At 36.8% G+C, this 18686-nt stretch overlaps 1 protein-coding gene across 1 annotated transcript in view; it reads left to right on the top strand.

The window, feature by feature from the left end:
* Nucleotides 1-18686, top strand: part of ITGBL1 (integrin subunit beta like 1) — a 137280-nt gene that overhangs the window by 49906 nt on the left and 68688 nt on the right. The window contains exons 3-6 of the mRNA XM_071734406.1: nucleotides 5954-6100; nucleotides 9384-9506; nucleotides 13104-13244; nucleotides 15767-15907. Of these exons, the coding sequence (XP_071590507.1) occupies nucleotides 5954-6100; nucleotides 9384-9506; nucleotides 13104-13244; nucleotides 15767-15907 (552 nt within the window). The remainder of the gene's footprint in view (nucleotides 1-5953; nucleotides 6101-9383; nucleotides 9507-13103; nucleotides 13245-15766; nucleotides 15908-18686) is intronic.

Raw genomic sequence — 18686 nt, forward strand, 5'->3', positions numbered from 1 at the left:
TGTTTAAACTAGCTAGCACTAATCATACACTTCTGAAAGCTCTCAAACACCAAGAAATTTGTCCTTACCAAATTTTCTAAGACAAAATTGGTTGTTGTTATTGACTTCATAAAGAACAGAATTTAAGCTCAGCTCTTAGAGTCCTAGTGATGTTGCCCAGTGCCAGAGGTTATCCAGAAAATTAAAGATACAAGAGTTGAACCCAGGCAACTTTCCTTCAGTTTGAGGCCTTACCATCAACATCATTATTTTGTTAATTTTCTTTTCTGCTCAGTGGTTCTAAGGAGTCTGCATTTTTATGCTCCACCATGGCTCAGGAGACAAGATAATCATGACACATTCACACATGCTCTTAGGTGGCATGGGCATGGAAGGTAGAAAACAAGTGGTTTGTTTTGACAGTTTGCATTCCCTGTGGAAAGTTTAACCACCAGGATGTAGCAGATCTTTCACTCATAGTGAATATTAGCATGTAATTAAAAAAAAAAAGCCTGAACCAAAATAGATACAAAGGTAGAGAGAATCTTTTAGAATAGGGTGCATGGAAATAGCAATAACACTGATGGATGCTACAGTTTCTGTAGGCAAACAGAAATGGAAGTGAAACCAAGCACACGATGACTAAAAGTTTTCTGAGGGAGGTTGTTGATGCTCCCTCCCTGGAAGTGTTTAAGGCCACTTTGAATGATGCTTTGTGCAGCCTGGTCTAATGGAAGGTGACCCTGCACATGCAGGGGGCTGGATCTTGATCTTTAAGGTCTCTTGCAACCCTAACCATTGCATGATTCTATGAAATATTCCTTTGTATTTCTAGTTTGAGTCTACATTTATTACTTTGGTCCTTCAGGTTGTCAGTCCAATCAAATCTGGATGATTTTCTATCCTCACCTTTCTACTGAGGGCTTGTGCCACTGTCAAGTGCAGTTAGATTATTCTGAAGTTTTGTATCAATATCAGTAAAAGACATTTGGTTCCAAAATTATCCTTTGAAAGATCACCACTAATCTTCTTTTGTCTCAGTAATATCCCTTGTGGTCCTAATGCTTCCTTGCCTTAAACTAAGCTGTGATTCTATTACATTTCTAGAACACCTTATCCAGAATACTTTTTTTTCCTAAGAGGCATTGTATATGGTCATATCAGCTAGATTTCCTGCTTCCTCTTCTTAAAATATCAGTTATCTTATAAAGAGAAATGCCAGGTTAATTTGCCACAATGATAGTCTATTTTGGTAGAAAGCTGTTATTCATTATATTCCATTTTTCATTACCTCAGTGTCTCTAGCTATGCAATGCTTCATAATTTGTTTCAAATCCTTACACATCTCATGAGGTCAGATTCACTTGTTTTATGTTGTCTGGATGGTGTACAACCCTTTTTCTTAAAAGAAAAAAAAATAGGGTTTTATTTTTCACATATTTGGTTGCTAGCCTGATAGTTTCATTAAAAATCTTTGTTATTAAACTGGCTTTCCATATGCAAGTATTGTTAGAACCCTCAAGTGGAGATTATGGGGATTTGCCCTCCTGGTCTTGACAATTCCTTTGAAACAGTTTTATGTCTTTGTTTTGTTCTCATCTTAGAGGAGTAATTTTCATTTCCAGAGTCAGTATCATCATGCAGCCACACTGCATTTGCTACTGTAGTCAACATCCCCATATTAATTTTACTTTGGACTGCCTATAAATTATCTTTAATCTTAAATGCTTTTTGCTGCTTGGTGAAGTCACTCTTTTTCCTGTTTTCTTTTTTACTTGGATGATGAAAGTACATTTTAGTACTGGCAATTTTGCAAGATCTGACTCTGACTAACATTTTCTGTTCTCACTTTCTCCATATATTTTCTGACATCTGACAGTTTTCCTTGCATACTAGTTTCATTTTCCACTCTACAAGCTTTCTGCATACTCCAGATATACTCTCTGAAGTGACTGCTCATCTAGTTAGAAATTGAGGCTTTTGTTGTACAAGGTTTTTCCACATGTTTGAAGCTGCAAGTTTTTTTGCAGCCCAAAACCACATTTTTTTCTTAAAGAAATTTTATCACTTCCTCGAGTCTTTATTATTTCCCTTATTTTCTGATATTTTAAAGTAAAATTCCGATTTATTTGGGTCTAACATCTAGTCATGTTACAGCCATTTTTTTTTAAAAATGGAATGAAGATGTCATCACTTACCCTGGATAGAGCTTTCTTGGCCAACTATTTTACAAGGTCTTGTAGCTCACTTTTCTTGTGATATGTGTCATATTGTCAGAAACCTGGGTCTACTCCTTAGTGGTAGAATTTATTTTCTGGGAAGTTACAGTATTGATTCACATCTTTCATAGTTCTATTTACTCCTTATTTACTAATTAATAATATTATTTTCTTTCTAAAGAAAAAAAAATTCTATACAACAAAAGGGATACTACAGAAACCTTCCAGATAGGAATATGAAACAAATCAGAACCTTCTGTACCCTTTGTACTTTCCTTACAGCTTATAACATAATTGGTTTATAGTTTTTTCAATATTTTTGCCATGAGAAAGAGCATAAGATTGGTACATGTGGATGTGGGAAGTAAGCAAGCAAGAAGTTATTATAGATAGTTCTATGGCCTATAATTCACTTCAGTTGTCACCTCACCCAAATTTTGGGGCAGAATATTGCCATTTACAGTTTTGAAATATATCAAATTGGCACACTTAGGATAGTTTATGGTTAAGGTGGAAATCATTAATACAATCTTGAGTTGGAAGTAGATGATCTTTAAAGTCCCTTCCAACCCTGGCCATTCTATGAGTTCATGTTAATTAATCTCCTAATAGTTGCTTTCAGTTGCATGCAGAGATCTTCCCTTATTTTTCTAGGTTTAATTTCATTGATCTCAGGGTTGGTTGGTTTGGGTTTTTTTTTCTTCTATTTGCTTGTGAAGTAAAGCCAAGAAATCACTCTGCATGGCTATTCTCATAGAAGTCTTTGACTGATTTTCTTAAGCAGGCTGTATGAATTTTGAGTGAAATTATTTTCCTTTGCTTTATGCAGCATGTTAGGAACAGAAAAGTCAGTCCTCCTTTTGTCAGAGCATCTTTTTTTTCACCAGCAGACATCAAAATCTTAAATCACAGGAGTGTCTAACATGAAAAATGCAAAGTCATTGTGATTGGTAATCCTTGAAAGGAATGAAAATGCAGGGAGATGGTTATGTTTTGTTTTTGAGTTTTTTTTAAGCTACGCTGGGATTTATCACCATTTTCCGGAATGGCTTATGCTGCTGCCAGTCAGTGAAGCAGAGCAATGACAAGTGTGGGGTTTTTTTATATATTTTCTATCCTACTTGTTGTTTTCCTTGCCCTGTACCAACAGAGAGTTATTCAGCAATTTTTAAAGTGGCAAATCCTTTTAAACCAGGATCTAACATGGTTCTTTCATATGTTTTGACCTATAGGTTTTTCAGTCATTTAACTGTATTTTTCCCTAGGACCAATGCAAAATGAATGCAAATGAAATTTTTTTAAGCAACAAAAGATAATCCTCTTTTTCTTTAAAATTTTCTATTTATAATAGTTATTTAAATTCCTTTTTTTTTGCATTAGACTGGGCTTCTATTTTCAGGCAGTTGACTCTAACAGCAGGTAACAGATGCATTTAAAATAGACATCAATAAGATTCTATTTTTGAAAAGTAATGATTGGAAAGGAAATCTTCTATCAATCAGATATACATTAAAATGTATTTAATTAGAAGTTGAATATTCTAGTATAAAAGATTTTCAATTATATTCACATTTACTAAAATTGTAAAGGAAGCTAAAGAATTAAGTGATAGAAATATGCATCTGGATTTTAATGTGGAACATGATACTTATTGTGCAGCATAAGTAGTGTAAACTGTCAATTATTTTGCTTATATGTGTATTTTTAAAGAAAACTAAATAACTCTTACAAACAGGAGCTTTCTTTACTTTTATTATTCTTCATGCTGTTAGATCTACACCAAATTTTCAGCAATTTATTATTCATGTGATTGAATGCTAGCATGCCACATCCTAATGAATTGAACAGCTGCAATGGTTCTTTAAGATGCTTCCCACTTAGCAAATAGCTGCAAGTAAATATAGCCTCATCAGTATCAAAATATACCACATTGCCAATATTGTGTCAATTTTTAGGACAAAATTCATTTTTGCAGCAGCAGCCCAGTTGGTGAGAGAGGGCTGAAGGAACTGGTAGATGGAGGAGGATTCGGGAGGAAGGATTTGAACCTTTAATAGTGGTAGGAGTTGTGGCAACTCCTGAGGGATGCATGAGGGAATTCCTGCTTCCTGCTGTAGTTGGTCCTCTCCATGTTCCTTTTCAGGGTTCATACCAAAATAGTCAATCCTGTGTCCTCGGGCTGCAGTTTCTAGCTGTTCTTTGCCTGCAGCTGGCTAAGGAGGTGAAAGGAATCTCTGCATTTGGAGTTTTGTTGCGTTAATTATCGTTAACAGTAGAAATATATGGGACTGAGAAAAAGATGAATTAATAATAAAGCCCCGAGTTCTTAGGGTTATTTTAGTTCTGTATTACTTCTTAAAATAAGAATGTGTAGTTGACCTACCAAACTTATGTATGTTAGATTTCAAAGTCATAGGGATTTCAGATGTCTCATAGAATTATGGAATGGTAGGTGTTGGAGGGGACCTCTGGATATCATTGAGTCCAATCCCGCTGCCAAAGCAGGATCACCTAGGGCCAGTCACACAGAAACACATCCATATGGTCTTGGAAGTTTGTAGAGAAGGAAACTCCACAACCTCTCTGGGCAGCCAGTTCCAGTGCTCTATCGTCCTTATAGTAAAGAAGTTTTTGTTCATATTGAGATGGAACTTCCTGTGTTCCAGTTCATGTTTGTTGCCCCTTTTCCTGTCACAGAGCAACACTGAAAAGAGTCTACCCCCTCCTTCTTGACACCCACCCTTCAGATATTTATAAACATTAAAAAGATCCCCTCTCAGTCTTTTCCAGACCAAACATCCCCAGGTCTCTCAGCTTTTCCTCATTTGCCAGATGTTCCAGTCCCCCAGTCATCCTCACAGCCCTCCTTTAGACTCTCTCTAATGTATCCCTGTCCCTCTTGAACTGGTGAGCCCAGAACTGGACACAGTACTCCAGATGTGGTCTTACTAGTGCAGGAGGAGAATTTCCCTCAACATGCTGGACACACTCATCTTAATGCATCCCCCAGGGTAACATTGGTTTTTTGTTTTTTTTTTTTTTGCCACAGGGGCACATTACTGTCCCATGAATAACTTATTTTCCACCATTAGTCCACGGTCCTTCTCCATGGAGCTGCTTTCCATCAGGTCAACCCCTAATCTGCCCTGGTGTTTTTCTGCCCAGCTGCAGGACTCCAGACTTACTCTTGTTGAGCCTCATAAGGTTACCCTTTGTGCAGCTCTCCAGTCTGCCCAAATCCCTCTGGCCACACAGCCTTCTGCTGCATCACCAACCCTCCCAGTTTTGTACCATCAGCAAATTTGCTGACCATACACTCTCTCCTCTCACTGAAGTCATTGATGAAGATGTTGAGCAAGACTGGACCCCTGGAGAACCCCAGTAATCACAGGTCTCCAAGTGGACTCTGCACCATTGATCACAGCCCTCTGAGCACTATAGTTCAGCCAGTACTCAATCCATCTCAGGGGCCACTCTTCTAACCTCTCCTTTCTGAGGTTGCCTACAAGGATGTTATGGTAGACAGAGTCAAAAGCCTTGCTAAAGCCAGCGTAGACAACATCCACTGCTCTCCCTCATATTAAGATAATTTTCTTAATTTATATTTTAATAGCATGTGATCTACATTAAGTAAATCTGTTAATCATGTTAATTTAAAACTATAATTGATGTAATTTCTTCTAAAAGCTGGATTAGAAAATATCACTTCCTGAATGAAAAAAAGGACTTGACGCACTCTTTCCTTCAATTGCTAGGCCATGGGAAGTGTGACTGTGGGAAGTGCCAATGTGATGAAGGCTGGTATGGTGAAGCTTGTCAGTATCCAACTACTTGCAATCTTACGTGGAAGAAAAGTAATGAAATGTGCAAGAATTCTCAAGATATCATCTGTTCTGGTGCAGGTAAGGTGTCTTTTGTTGCTTTGGTGGCTTGATTTTCTCCCTGTGTTATCTTAAGAATCACTGTAATTTTTCATTTTTTTTTTTTTTTTTTTTAATTTGGAATTTTGTAAAGTATGTTTCAAGAGATTGAGGAATAAGTAGATGTATACTAAAATATTTAATTTTTTTAAAGGCCTATTGCTGTGCATATGATGTGTACTGATTTAGAATGCTTGCTTTAATACTCTAGCTTATCCATAGCAACTTTACATCAGTGAAACTGCAGCTGTATCTTGTATTTTGCCCATCAAGAGGTTATGGTAATGGCACTAGCAGAAAGTGACCTTGCTTTTTGATGTGTGTTTGTGCTTATAGCAAGCAGAAATGGTGTTGGCAAATATTTTTCCAGGACATTTATAAGCTGAACAATTTCTTGAGACACTTCTGAGCTGTAACAAAGACTGTTGTAGAATATCTGATGAGTCAATGGGTTACTTTTTTTATTTGGTAACTTTTTTCTCTAATTATTTAATTTTATAACTCATTCTAACTTAAATAGACAGTTTTTTTCCTTAAAAAAACCCAAACCAACCCAAAACAAACAAAACCAAACAAACAAAACCCAAAGCAAACAAGCAAACAAACAAACAAAAAAGCACAGGAAAAAGAAACAATCTTTTAGAAGCATTCACTGGAGACCAGTAAAATTTTGAAGAGCATTTCCTACCAGTCAAGTGATCTCCAAGTGAGAGAATGTTTCAGGAATCCTACCTCTGCTCACTGTCACAGGCCTTTAATTTCTACGTGGTTCCACATTTTCAGAAAACTAAATTTCTCACAAGGTGGTTGCTGACATGAGCAAACGACCTAAAGGATTTGATGGACTGTAGCCATATATATTTTCTTATGCTAGGATCACCTTTTGATCTAATGCCAACACTGACTTTGGGGTCTGTCTTTTAATTGCTAATAAAAGATGGGAGAGGATGCCAGGAGTTATTACAAAAACAGTCCTCTGCTGTCACACAGCTAACCAGTAATTGTCAATCTTCTAGTGACTCAATCAAGATTCACTTAAAATTTAACTTTTTTGACTGAACTGTTCCTAATAATTTGTCTGAGTAACTAGGGCATCCTACCTAAACTGGGGTTCTTCATGAGCAATTTCCACTTCTAGTCAATGGGACTAAATGGATGCTTTTAAGACACAATCTGTCTGATCTCTTTAGATTAAAAAGTTAAGAATCAATTTACCATTTTGTCTTTTTTTCTGTTTGGAAATTATCTGTAAACATGGCAGCTTTCTGAAAAATGTTATTTGTATTTATTCCCCAAGTAGGCATAGCAAGTAGTTCTAGTTGAGTAGGTTAATCATATCATGTTACCAGTTTGTTTGGGTTTTTTTTAATTAGCTCTTGAAAACATTTTTAAAGTTTACTTCTTTAGGCCTGCCATGTATGTTGGGGAGCTTGATTCTTTTCTTTGTTTAGATTAATGTGATTGGTGAAACTTGTACTATACTTATAATGGTGAAATATAAAATAGTTTCTGCAGACTAGTTGTGTAATATCTTCATTAAATGTCTATTTTGTAGGAGTTTTGTGTCCTTTTCTAAAACATGTCTATGTAATGTGAGGAGTATAAATCTTGTGAATTAAGTTCCCTTTTTTACAATCTGTACTTACTGACATAATGAGTCCAGTGACTGCTGAAACAGCTTGTGCAAGCCCATTGACCACAGGTTCCCAGTTAATGTGGTACTGAACAAAGTTCCTACCCTTAGAATTTTAAAAAACATAGTAGAGGCAGGGAAAAGGGGTGTCTTATGTGATGGACATGAGAATACTCTTTCTAACATGATTGTCTAGTATTTTTGCTTCTTTGACTTTGTAATACATACATTTATGTCTGATTTATATTATCACGCATTATGATCCAAATTAGAAAATATTCAGAGGGAGAAGAAGGCAGTTGTTTTCTTTGCCCTGGAAACTTCAGTCCAGGTCAGGTAGACCCTCTGAGAATAAAGGGGAGAAATTCTTCCTCCCCTGGAAGCAACAAAACAAACTTTATCTGTTTGGGAGGCTAAGTCATGGAGAGAGAGAGTCACTGAGGTGGGGAGGCAGCCCTAGTCAAAGGATGATGAAGAAAATGTGTGACAAAGCCAGAGATCTCTTTACAAAACCACTTCCATCCTTTGCATTTTCTAAACACTCTGGCTTTTCCTTATATCAGAAAGTTTTCTGTTGTAGTTTATGTTGTGAGGAAAAAACTACACTTCCAAAGCATTTGGGAGTCCTGGGAGTGCTAACTCCCAGAAGAATCTCAGTCAGACACGCTCTCAAAACACTCACAGGTCTGATGTGGGCAAAAGTCCTCATTATAGCTCTTAACATTCTTAAAACCTCTACTCTTTTCTGAGACATCACCCAAACTGAAGGAAAATGAGCCCTAAAATCTTAAACTTAGATTAAGTCGAAGTCCTGCAATAACAAGATATTACTGTAGATGTTTCTGCAATTCCTCAGATGAATAAAATAACTTTTAATGTGGACATCAATACTACTTTCCAGTAAAACTGTTGATATGCTATAATAATAGTTATGGTTTGTTTAATAATGCAATGAATGTATTTCTCTGTGATAATCTTGTCTGTTGTATAATTAATTTCTCTGGTAATAGCTTTTTAGGTTAAGTACTTTTTTTCTTGATCATAGGTCTTCCTGCAGGTGTTCCTCACCAATGTTTCCTTCACTTAATTTCTGGGTTTTTTCCTACAAGGTTATTCTTAAAAAATCTTAATCCTCAGATGAAAGCTGTAGAAAAGGGACTACAGACAAGTGCAAAGGAACTGTGTGAACTTAGGCAGATATATTTCCAGGTCTGTGGTAGCCATGCCCTTGCTACTGTCATGTAACTTGGCTGTGGAACTGGGCAAAACCAGGCTTCATTCTTGAGAAGATGACTAAGTTAAATTTTCTCCTTTCAATAGGCAGAAGATACAATTTCCAAAGCAGACATCATACCTCAGTTATATGAAGTCAGACAGACAACTTGAAGAGTGAATTTTACTTTAGGAAAATATGATGGTCCTTGTTAAAAATGAACCACTTGAATGTTATATCTGTTTACAGTTAAGATTGGGACTTTTGTTGATACGAATTATTTCTGTGTCTGTCTTTATCTGGCTCAATGATCTTTAGATTTCAGCCTTCTCAGAAATAAAACATGCACCATCTCTACTGGATTACTGAACATCTTTCCATGAACTCCAGCAACTGAGTACTGTCTTAAATGTTTACAGGCACATGTCAGTGTGGCAGGTGTAAATGTGCCAACACAGGAGGAAGTGGACTGGTCTATGGTAAATTTTGTGAATGTGATGACAGAGAATGTATAGATGAGGAGACAGAAGAGATTTGTACAGGTATGTATTTCGTGAGTAGAAGAGGAATGGTGAAGGCTGTTATAAAATCACGTGATTTTGTGGACCTCCAAAATGTCTTTCCTGCATGTATGGTTTAAAAGTAAAGTAGCTATATGTTAAAAAATATAGATTGCAACTTGTAAGTGGGAATTTCAGTTGAAAAAATGAGCTAAGCAGGAGTTTAAGTAATGAAGAAAGCCTGCAACAGACTCATCTTTGTGGACGAACTGCGAAGAGGATTATACAAGGTAATTCACTAAGGTGATTCATAGCTCAGTGTCTCTCTCTTTGTTAGAATATAAGAAATGTGAATGCTTTGTGGCACAGGTGAGAGAAAATGGAGGATAGGGAAAAAACCCAAAAAAACGAAAGAAAAAAAATAATTTAAGATTTGTGTCAAGAAAGCAGGAATTTAAAAAAACAAATATAGGATGAGAACTCGGAAGAAATTCAGGAAATAAAAAGGGGAAGGAATGTATGAAGAAAAAACTCTTCTGTGATAGGAAAGAACATAAGAGGGAGCAAATTATGATGATAGACAGAAAAGCAATGAAAATTCAATATTGTGAAATACACACCACTTCAGGCATTGTAAATGTGGTTTCCTATATTACTTGCCCTAGAGACATAAGGTACTACAAATATTTTTCAAGCTAGGCACATACATACTGTGTATACATACAGGAGGGTTCAAAACTGTTCTTAGAGTATTCATCCTCTGGCCATAGTGCTTGCTCTGTGTACACAGAGAGAAAATACTTGTGTAACACAGTTTATTTGTCTGTATCCTTACACAGAAAACTATATAGACTCTAAGTGGCTTTAAAGGCAAAAAGAACTTTTAATTTTTTCTTCCTTGGTATTAAATAGGAATTTTAAAATAAGGCCAAACAGAATCGTAGACTCTAAGAATGATTTTGGTTGGAAGGGACTTTAAAGATCATCTGGTTCCAACCCCCCTGACATGGGCATCTTCCAGAAGCCCAGGTTGCTCCAAGCCCCCTCCAGCCTGGCTTTGAGTTCTTCCAGGAAGGGAGCTTCCATGACTTCCTTGGGAAACCTGTGCCAGTGTCTCACCACCCTCACTGTAAAGCATTTATTTTTAATTTGTAATCTACATCTTTTTATGTGCCAATGATACCATTTTTGGTATTACAACCATTTGGGCTGTAGTCACGTATAGTATCACATATGATAAAATTTTACCATTTCTTTAGTTACAGTTACAGTTCTCCTTCTTCTGTTTTTGTCAGGGTTTCTTCCCCATCTGAGTTGCTACTGGCAACTTTTTGTCTTAGCTCTTATTTCCACCTGTTACACTGATTGTTGCCATATTCCACAACAAGCCAGATGCACGTCTCTTTTCCAAAAAAATAGTTTTATTGAAACTACTCAGAAATCAAAGGATTCTGATAGCAAACTGGCAAAAATTGTTGGTAAATTCCAGTCTCTAAGGTCTGTGATTCATCGGTGTAAAAGCTCTAATACCTTATGTACTTCTAAAGTAAACATGGGTATAACCTAACGGTGTGCTTGACTTGGCTAGGTTGTTGTAAAGTTTATTTACTGAGGCTGTGGATGTTGGATTTTCTTTGCTTTCTAACAAACTGCTGCAGTACATAACCATATGTTGAACCAGGCCTTATGCAGAAAAAATGGAGAGTACATGAGCTGAAAGTCAAAGATACATAATTTAATCACAGAAAAAGCTGCCCTCAGTTGCCTATGTGGTTATTGCTTCTCTCTCTCATTCCAATCTCTTCTTTAATATCTTCTATGCTGCCTCTCCTTCCACAGGATTTCCACCCCAGGAATCATGCAGTTTTATTTATGAAGTAGTAAAGCAACAGTGTTCCAACCCCCTTCTCTTTAGCTAGCAATGTCCCCTGCATATTCTCCACAGCCAGGGTAAACTTGATCAGTCCTTGTTGCACTTTCACATTTTGTGTAGCACATTCTTGGTTGCTTCATACTCCTTATTGCCCCTGAAGGTATAGACAGACCTTGAAGATTTTAATTGTCTTCAAAGCAAGCCAAAGCAGGAGGATCAAACTAATGAAAAAAAAAACAAAAACCAACCAACAAACAAACAAACAAAAAAACCCAAACCATCTATTTACACACATTTCTAAAGTCTGCAACTGTGAGCTAGGATTTTATCCTGGAAAGACATATGGTGCCTTGATGAGGTATGGATAACATGCATTTTAACCTCACACAAGAGGACTGCAATTTTAAAGCAAATCCATTCTCCAGTTTATCTTCAATAAAGAGATACCAAACTTTTTCCAGCCTAAGTTGACTGCATCACTTTTCATCTAAGGTTACGTAAGCTTTGGAGTCAAATTGCAGCTTATTTTTTTAATGAAGTATCAGTTTTTTAGCAAATTAAATTCTGCTTCTTATCTTTTTTATATAATTTTTTTTTTCTCCAAGAGAGTGATTTTTGTCAAGAGCAAGAGGTAGTGACAAATTGTGTAATTTATCACAAATTTATTTGAGGAGTATACAAGTGTGAGTGAATAATGAACTGGTGATTTTTTATCTGAAAAAAAATTCCAGTAGATCAAGTAATTTACTCCTTCACCTTTTTCTACCTTTTTTCCGTGACCACTTGTCAAGAACAACCTTTTTGTAATAAGCATTTTTTAGGCTTTGTTGTTTAATTATCTAAAATATATTTTTATGTTTTGTAATTCTTTTGATGTGTAGCCAAACAATTGTAATGAAAAGTTCATAGGTAATGGTAAAACCAAGAAAAATAATATTCCACAGGTCTAAACTTGCACTCTTGGTAATTAAGAATATAAGTTGACCAGACTGTAATAGAGACAACCAGGTCTACTAATCTTAAAATACTTTAAAGGGAAAAAGGACAAGATCCAGACTTGATCCTAGTAATTAATTAGCTTATGGCTTTAAGATTAGTAAGAGTTGCAGCTGCTTGATTTAAATACTTTGTGTCTTTGAAGCACAAGCAAGAAGTACCTTAGTGGATCAAAATGTTCAGGAGCCCAATTCATCAGATGATCCAACCATCTTTCTGGGAGATGTGTGCTTTGTTAAATGAACACCTAAAAGGTTCATTTTTCTGCTTCTTGTATTTTATGAACTGGTTTATACATGCTCAAAAATACAATGTAAACAGTTTGTATAAATCAAGGTCCTACTGCTGGAATTATCTGCAGAGTCAAAAGCACCCAGTACTTTCTTAGCAATGCTGAGTACAGTGTACAAGTGTGTTCTATCTGAACATTTAAAGCTGGTTTTAAATTTTAATGATTACATTTATCATCTTTCAAGTTTACCTATAAAGTTTCAAAAACTAAGCTTAAAAATATAAAATGTTGATATTCTCTTAGTGTTTATCAATTAGATTTAATTTATGACTAAATGAAAATATGTTCTAAAATAGAGTTGGCGAAATGGATAATTCCAATGTCATTTGTCTTATGTTATGTAGACATGGTCTCTAAATTGTTTCTATTCTGAGTCTTGCACTAAAAGTTTTTAAATTAAAATATCAAAACGGTTGAATTGTTAATGCCTTTTGAAAACTTGCTGCTTCTCAGTGTATAAAATTTGTTTTGTGTTAAGGCCATGGAAAGTGTTACTGTGGAAACTGTTACTGTGAGGCTGGTTGGCATGGAGATAAATGTGAATTCCAGTGTGACATCACGCCCTGGGAGATCAAAAAAAGATGCACATCTCCAGATGGCAAAATCTGCAGCAACAGAGGTGTGTCATTCACATGTTCCTTCTATGTATATTTATTTATATTGTTTGCTTTTATTTTACAATATGCCTTTTCTGCAGTAGCCCATAGATTGTGTTTGTTAATAGTTTCTAGTTTGTTCTCACTTATTTAAAATCTGGGTACACATTTTCGAGTGCGTAGATACCTGTGCTTGGGTGTCAACTAAAATCCACATCCATCTTGGGATCAAGCTGACCCAAGTTGTTCTCATCCTTCATTTTCATGGTATGACTGAGTGTGGTAATTTTGTACTAGATATGCTTTTATGAGAGATCCATCTGGCAAAAAAAAAAAAAATTAGCAGATTTTTTAATTTGAATGGATTGGTGCTCTTAGGCCAATAGGACTCTATGACAACTCTTAAGACCAAGGACCTGTGACTGAACAGGGGAAATGAAATGCTGTGGGATGCATTCAGAGAGCTGGAAAGGTAGACTTCACACAATATTTCTAACTACTTGGGGTTTTATTTGCATGAAGTTCAGGAATTTAAACCTCATTAATAATTCTGTCTCATTTTGTAAAAAAAATCCCACAGAATAATATTTATTTTCATTAGGTGTTTGACTTCATTAAACAAGGAATTGAAAAAAAAATATGTTTTTTGCACAATAGTCCAGAATTATTACCATAGAACATAAGCAAGAGTCACATAGATACCTCTTCTTAAAAAAAATCTCTACTGAAAAAACCTGCTATAGTGTGAACATCTAATTACCCTGAAAATATTCAGAAAACTCCCTTCTTTATGAGGAAATTGAAAGATTGGCTGAAATACAGAGGTTCTGTAGGCTCATTTATTCTCAGGATTTCACCAGTAAACAAACTTCTGTAAATCTGGAAATAATAGGGAAGTCGCTTCAGATCAGAAGCTTTATTTGCACCAAGCAAGTAATTTCTTGGCAAAGAATTTCTCATTAAAGCAATTCTTTGCCCAAATTTGATATTCTGAGTAGCTACAAACTCCTATACAAAGGGATATTCATAGGATACTTCTGCTGTTTTAGCCTTTCATTGTTTGCTATATATAATGCTGTTTTTAATAATTTTATAAGCTTTTTACTACATAAAGCTGCTTTCCAACACAGTATTTCTACTCATTTAGGACTATTTACCCAGCTGTATGCATCTTGTGATATGGGTGTAGTTCATCTTGTCAGTCCTGTGCCCTCTGAAAATTAAGTATTGGTGCTACCCTTGCTGTTCAGCCTCCTTCAGTGTTAAGTCATAAAATGTTTGTATCTTTCCATCAGCTGCCTAGTCAACCAGCTGAAAACAGATGTGAAACTTTAATTTTTTTTTTTTTTAACTCTGGTGCAATAGTATTTTGCATTCTGATATTCAGGAGAGCTGACTCAAATTCCCTTGGAATTTTCTGGAAGGGTCAGTCACTCTCCAGAAGCATTTCCTTATTTTCTGGGTTAGTTTGATTGTTGTTGTTTTACCTTCTCTTTTAGTAATGCCACTGAATGATGAAAGTATCAAAAATCAGGTGCAAATTTCTTGAGGGCTGTCTTGGCGGCTTTAGAGTTAAGTAGAGCAGCATTTCTTCCTGACTGATGTAACAGTCATGCATGACAATTGTGTGGACCTTTTTTTTAGCCAATGTGTCCATATCTATATGAACTCTTTAGTCACCCTATCCTGTTGTTCTCAGATGCATTATATTGTTAGGAGTCATCTGAATGAGAAGACAAAGGCTTAGCTGGAGTAGCAAAAGGTGAAGCTACTCTCCAGGAAATGAACTCTGTGCCTCAACACCATTAGGATGCTTCTTTGTGCCTGTTAGGACAAAATAATGAGTGTGTGGACCTGAGGCATATTTGCATTTCTGAAGAAGGAAATTGTCTTTTCTTTTTCTTCTGACTTTTCCTAACTAAGCAGGTTGTGTGTTCTCTGTATATAAGTAAGGTTATGGTAAATTACAATCTCTTTCATATTTCACATTTTTGTTCTTGTTGTTAACAACAGAGCACGGCCCTGAGAAAAGTATGATTTTCCTGTAGATAGGCACTGCTATTGTTCTTTGGTAAAAGAAGACCTCTTACACATTTTCAGCTGGATTAGAATTTGGATTCCCTTCTAGTTTAAATGTTTATGCTTTAGCAACCATTAATTATCCACTGTGTGAAAGCCCAACTCATTTAGACACCATTGATTTTTATTGTCATTAGTGTCAGGGCAAATTGCTGTTGATGTCAAAGATTTAAGACTGTTCTGTGCACTACATTTTCCTGTTGATTCCTAACAAGGCTCAATAACAAAAAGAAACTTCAGTAGGAAGCCAACTTGTTTGTTTGAAGTATTGCTACTAAACGATCATAGAAGGTTTTAAATCATAGAAGAAGAGGATAAGCTCCTGACTAGCAGTTGCAGCTTTGAAACTGAACTCCTGTGAGAGCAGAAAATTCACAAGTGTAAATTCCTGTAATCAAACTACTATTACACTAAATTGCTAGGTTACTCTATTTTTTTCTGTCTCTATTTTTTTCCCTCTTCACAGGCACATGTGTGTGTGGGGAATGCACATGCCATGATGTGGACCCAACTGGTGACTGGGGAGATATTCATGGAGATACTTGTGAGTGTGATGAAAGAAACTGCAAAGCAGTGTATGATAGATATTCTGATGATTTCTGTTCAGGTAAGTGGTATATATAGAAGAAAAAATGTGTAGTTTTTCTAATTTTCCTATTTTAAAATAAACAAAGCTTTAGCTGGTTTTTGGGTTTGTGTATGCAGACTTTTTAAATTAAAAGACATAATTATGTAAAATAAATTAGAAATGTTTCCGTGCAGCCATTCAAGGTGAATTTAGATTGATGCTCCATGTACCAGCTAACAAAAGTTAAGATTGTGAGTGAGACTTTGCATACAGTTTTGTATAGTAACTGATAAAGATGCTAATATTAGGCATGAGGGAAGGACTTTGATCAATACACAGCATGCAATTTGTGTACACAGGAACTTTCCAAAAACAAATGAGGGTGGTTTCAAAGGGACTTGACGGATTACAGGTTGTCAGCTCTAATGCATCCTTTAGAAGTTTGATCTGGCCTAATTAATAATAGAAAGAATGCAGTCACATGGAGGACCACATAGTGATATGGTCTATTCTCCCTATTACTAGGACAGCCTCCTCATAGAAGATCATAGAATCATCAGTTGGGAGTAAAAGCTGAAATCTGAAATTTGGCACATATTTTAATTTGAAATTAATTTCAAATTAATTTCAATTTAATATTTCAATTCATATTTGAATTTATGGCACATAAAATTCTTAGCTTCTTCTTTGCCTTAGAACTGCAGTCATGAGGGCAGCAGGAACATTGACTTTCGGATGTTGTCATTTTGAATGTATCATTGCAACATTCTTGCAACCACATTGTTGTGGATGTTTTAGCAGTCAGGGACAGATAAAAATTTCAGCATCACCTAAAGAATACGGACTTAAAAACCAACTTGGTAAATGTGTTTTCTAGTTAAGGGTAAACATGGGAGTTTCAGACTTAGTTTCAGACAACCTGTGCAATCTATAGGTATTGCTGCATTACTGAACCAGGACTTGAACTCTCTCTTTCCTGGACATTATTGCCACTGATGCCACTGCCCAGACATCGTGGGTTAGTGCAGTGGTGTTTTGGAAGCAGAGGGGTGGCTTCTGTGAGAAGCTGCTGGAAGTCCCCCCCAGTTCCAATTCCTGCTCCACCTCTGCCCAGGGCTGAACTAATGCGGGAAGCTGGATGTGTCTCTATGAGTAACATATTCAAGAAAGAAAAAAAAAAACCTGCAAAAATATGAAAAAAGAGACCTGCAGAGCAGAGGAGAAGAAGAGGTGAGAGAGCAATGCCAGAGAAAAAACACCGAGGTCAGTGAAGAAAGAGGAGGAAAGATGCCCAAGCAGATTTCCCCACAGCCCCTGGTGAGATGGCAGCTGTGCCCCTGCAGCCCGTGGAGGAGCACGGTGGAGCAGTCCCTGAAGGACCACAGTGGGGTAAATGTGGATTTGTAGCCCCTGAAGTGTCACAGGTGGACAGATGTGAAGCAGCAGCCTGTGCAGGATCCCAGAGAGAGGCAGATGTGGATCTGCAGCCATGGAGGAGCCCGTGTCAGAGGAGGTGACTGCTCCCGCAGCAGCCGTGACTCTGTGTGCAGCCCGGGCTGGAGCAGCTCCTGAGGGACTGCACCTGTGGGAGGGACTCGTGTCGGAGGGGTTCCTGAAGGACTCTGTCCCGTGAGAGGGACCCCGCGTTGGAGCAGGGGAAGGATGTGAGGAGTCCTCCCCCTGAGGAGGAAAGCGGCAGAAACACCGTGTGGGGAACTGACCCTAAAACCCCCCCTGCCCCTCCCCTGTGCCCTGAGGTTAAGAAGGGAGAGGGATGGGGAAGAAGATATTATGGTATATAGGTCATGTATTTTCTTTCTGCTTGTAGATTAAAATAGGTTTTTTCATTCCCAAATTGAACCTATTTGGTTTTTGCCTGTTACCATTATTGGGGAATGAAAGCCTCCCTCTCTTTGTCTCTGTTAATGAGCCACTGGGTGGGTTTTCTCCTTCCTGCCCCACAGTGGGGGTGGAGGTGAGCAAGCAGGAACCTGAGCCTAAACTGTGACACCAGAGCTGTAAGAAATCAGTTTTAGAAAGTATGGTCAGTTACAAGGGAGCTGGGAAGAAGATATTGCCTTTTCACATTGAATTAATGACTGTTCTTTATTGCACAGACATAACTAGAAATAAGCAAACTTGGCGAGAGATAAAAAAAAGGTACTTGTATGGCTTCCTTAATGTAACTGAAATTCATGTTGAAGAGTAGCTTAGTTTTACTATCAGCAAGCATTTTATTACTTCTTCTTATTGTTACGGTTTAGAAATACCTAATTTAGCCTGGCCACCCCAGTGTTAATTCCTCAAATAGACTGTGCAAAACTGTTCATTTCATGTGAAGCAGCTTCAACAACATGATGTAGTCCTGCCGTTTGGTTACCTTTCAGAAACAGACAAGGTGAAGTATTAATTTTGCTTTTGTGGCAAAGAGATATTATCTGAAATTAAATCAAAGATTTACTAGCAGAATTGTAATTGGACAGATTTTTCATATGTTTATGTGAAATAAATTCACTTAGTGCACAAAGTATGCGTGCATTAGGTATGTCTGCAAATCATCCTCATTCTTCTTACAATTATTTGTAAATTGATTTAGGATGAATCCAAGATGGATGAGTCCAATTAAGAAAAATAATCCAGCTCTCTTAAAACCTGCATCAAATGGAGCTGATGCAAAACTTTTCCTATCTGGTCCTGCCCATCTAATAGGTAGAGATGGGAAATCACATTGTCCTGTGTAGCAGATTGAAATGAGAGGAAATAATGTTTACATGCAAAGAGTTTTACTGTAACTGAATGAAATGCTATGTTTATTTCA

This window comes from Heliangelus exortis, chromosome 1 (assembly GCF_036169615.1).
Source record: "Heliangelus exortis chromosome 1, bHelExo1.hap1, whole genome shotgun sequence".
Taxonomy (NCBI): Eukaryota; Metazoa; Chordata; class Aves; order Apodiformes; family Trochilidae; genus Heliangelus; species Heliangelus exortis.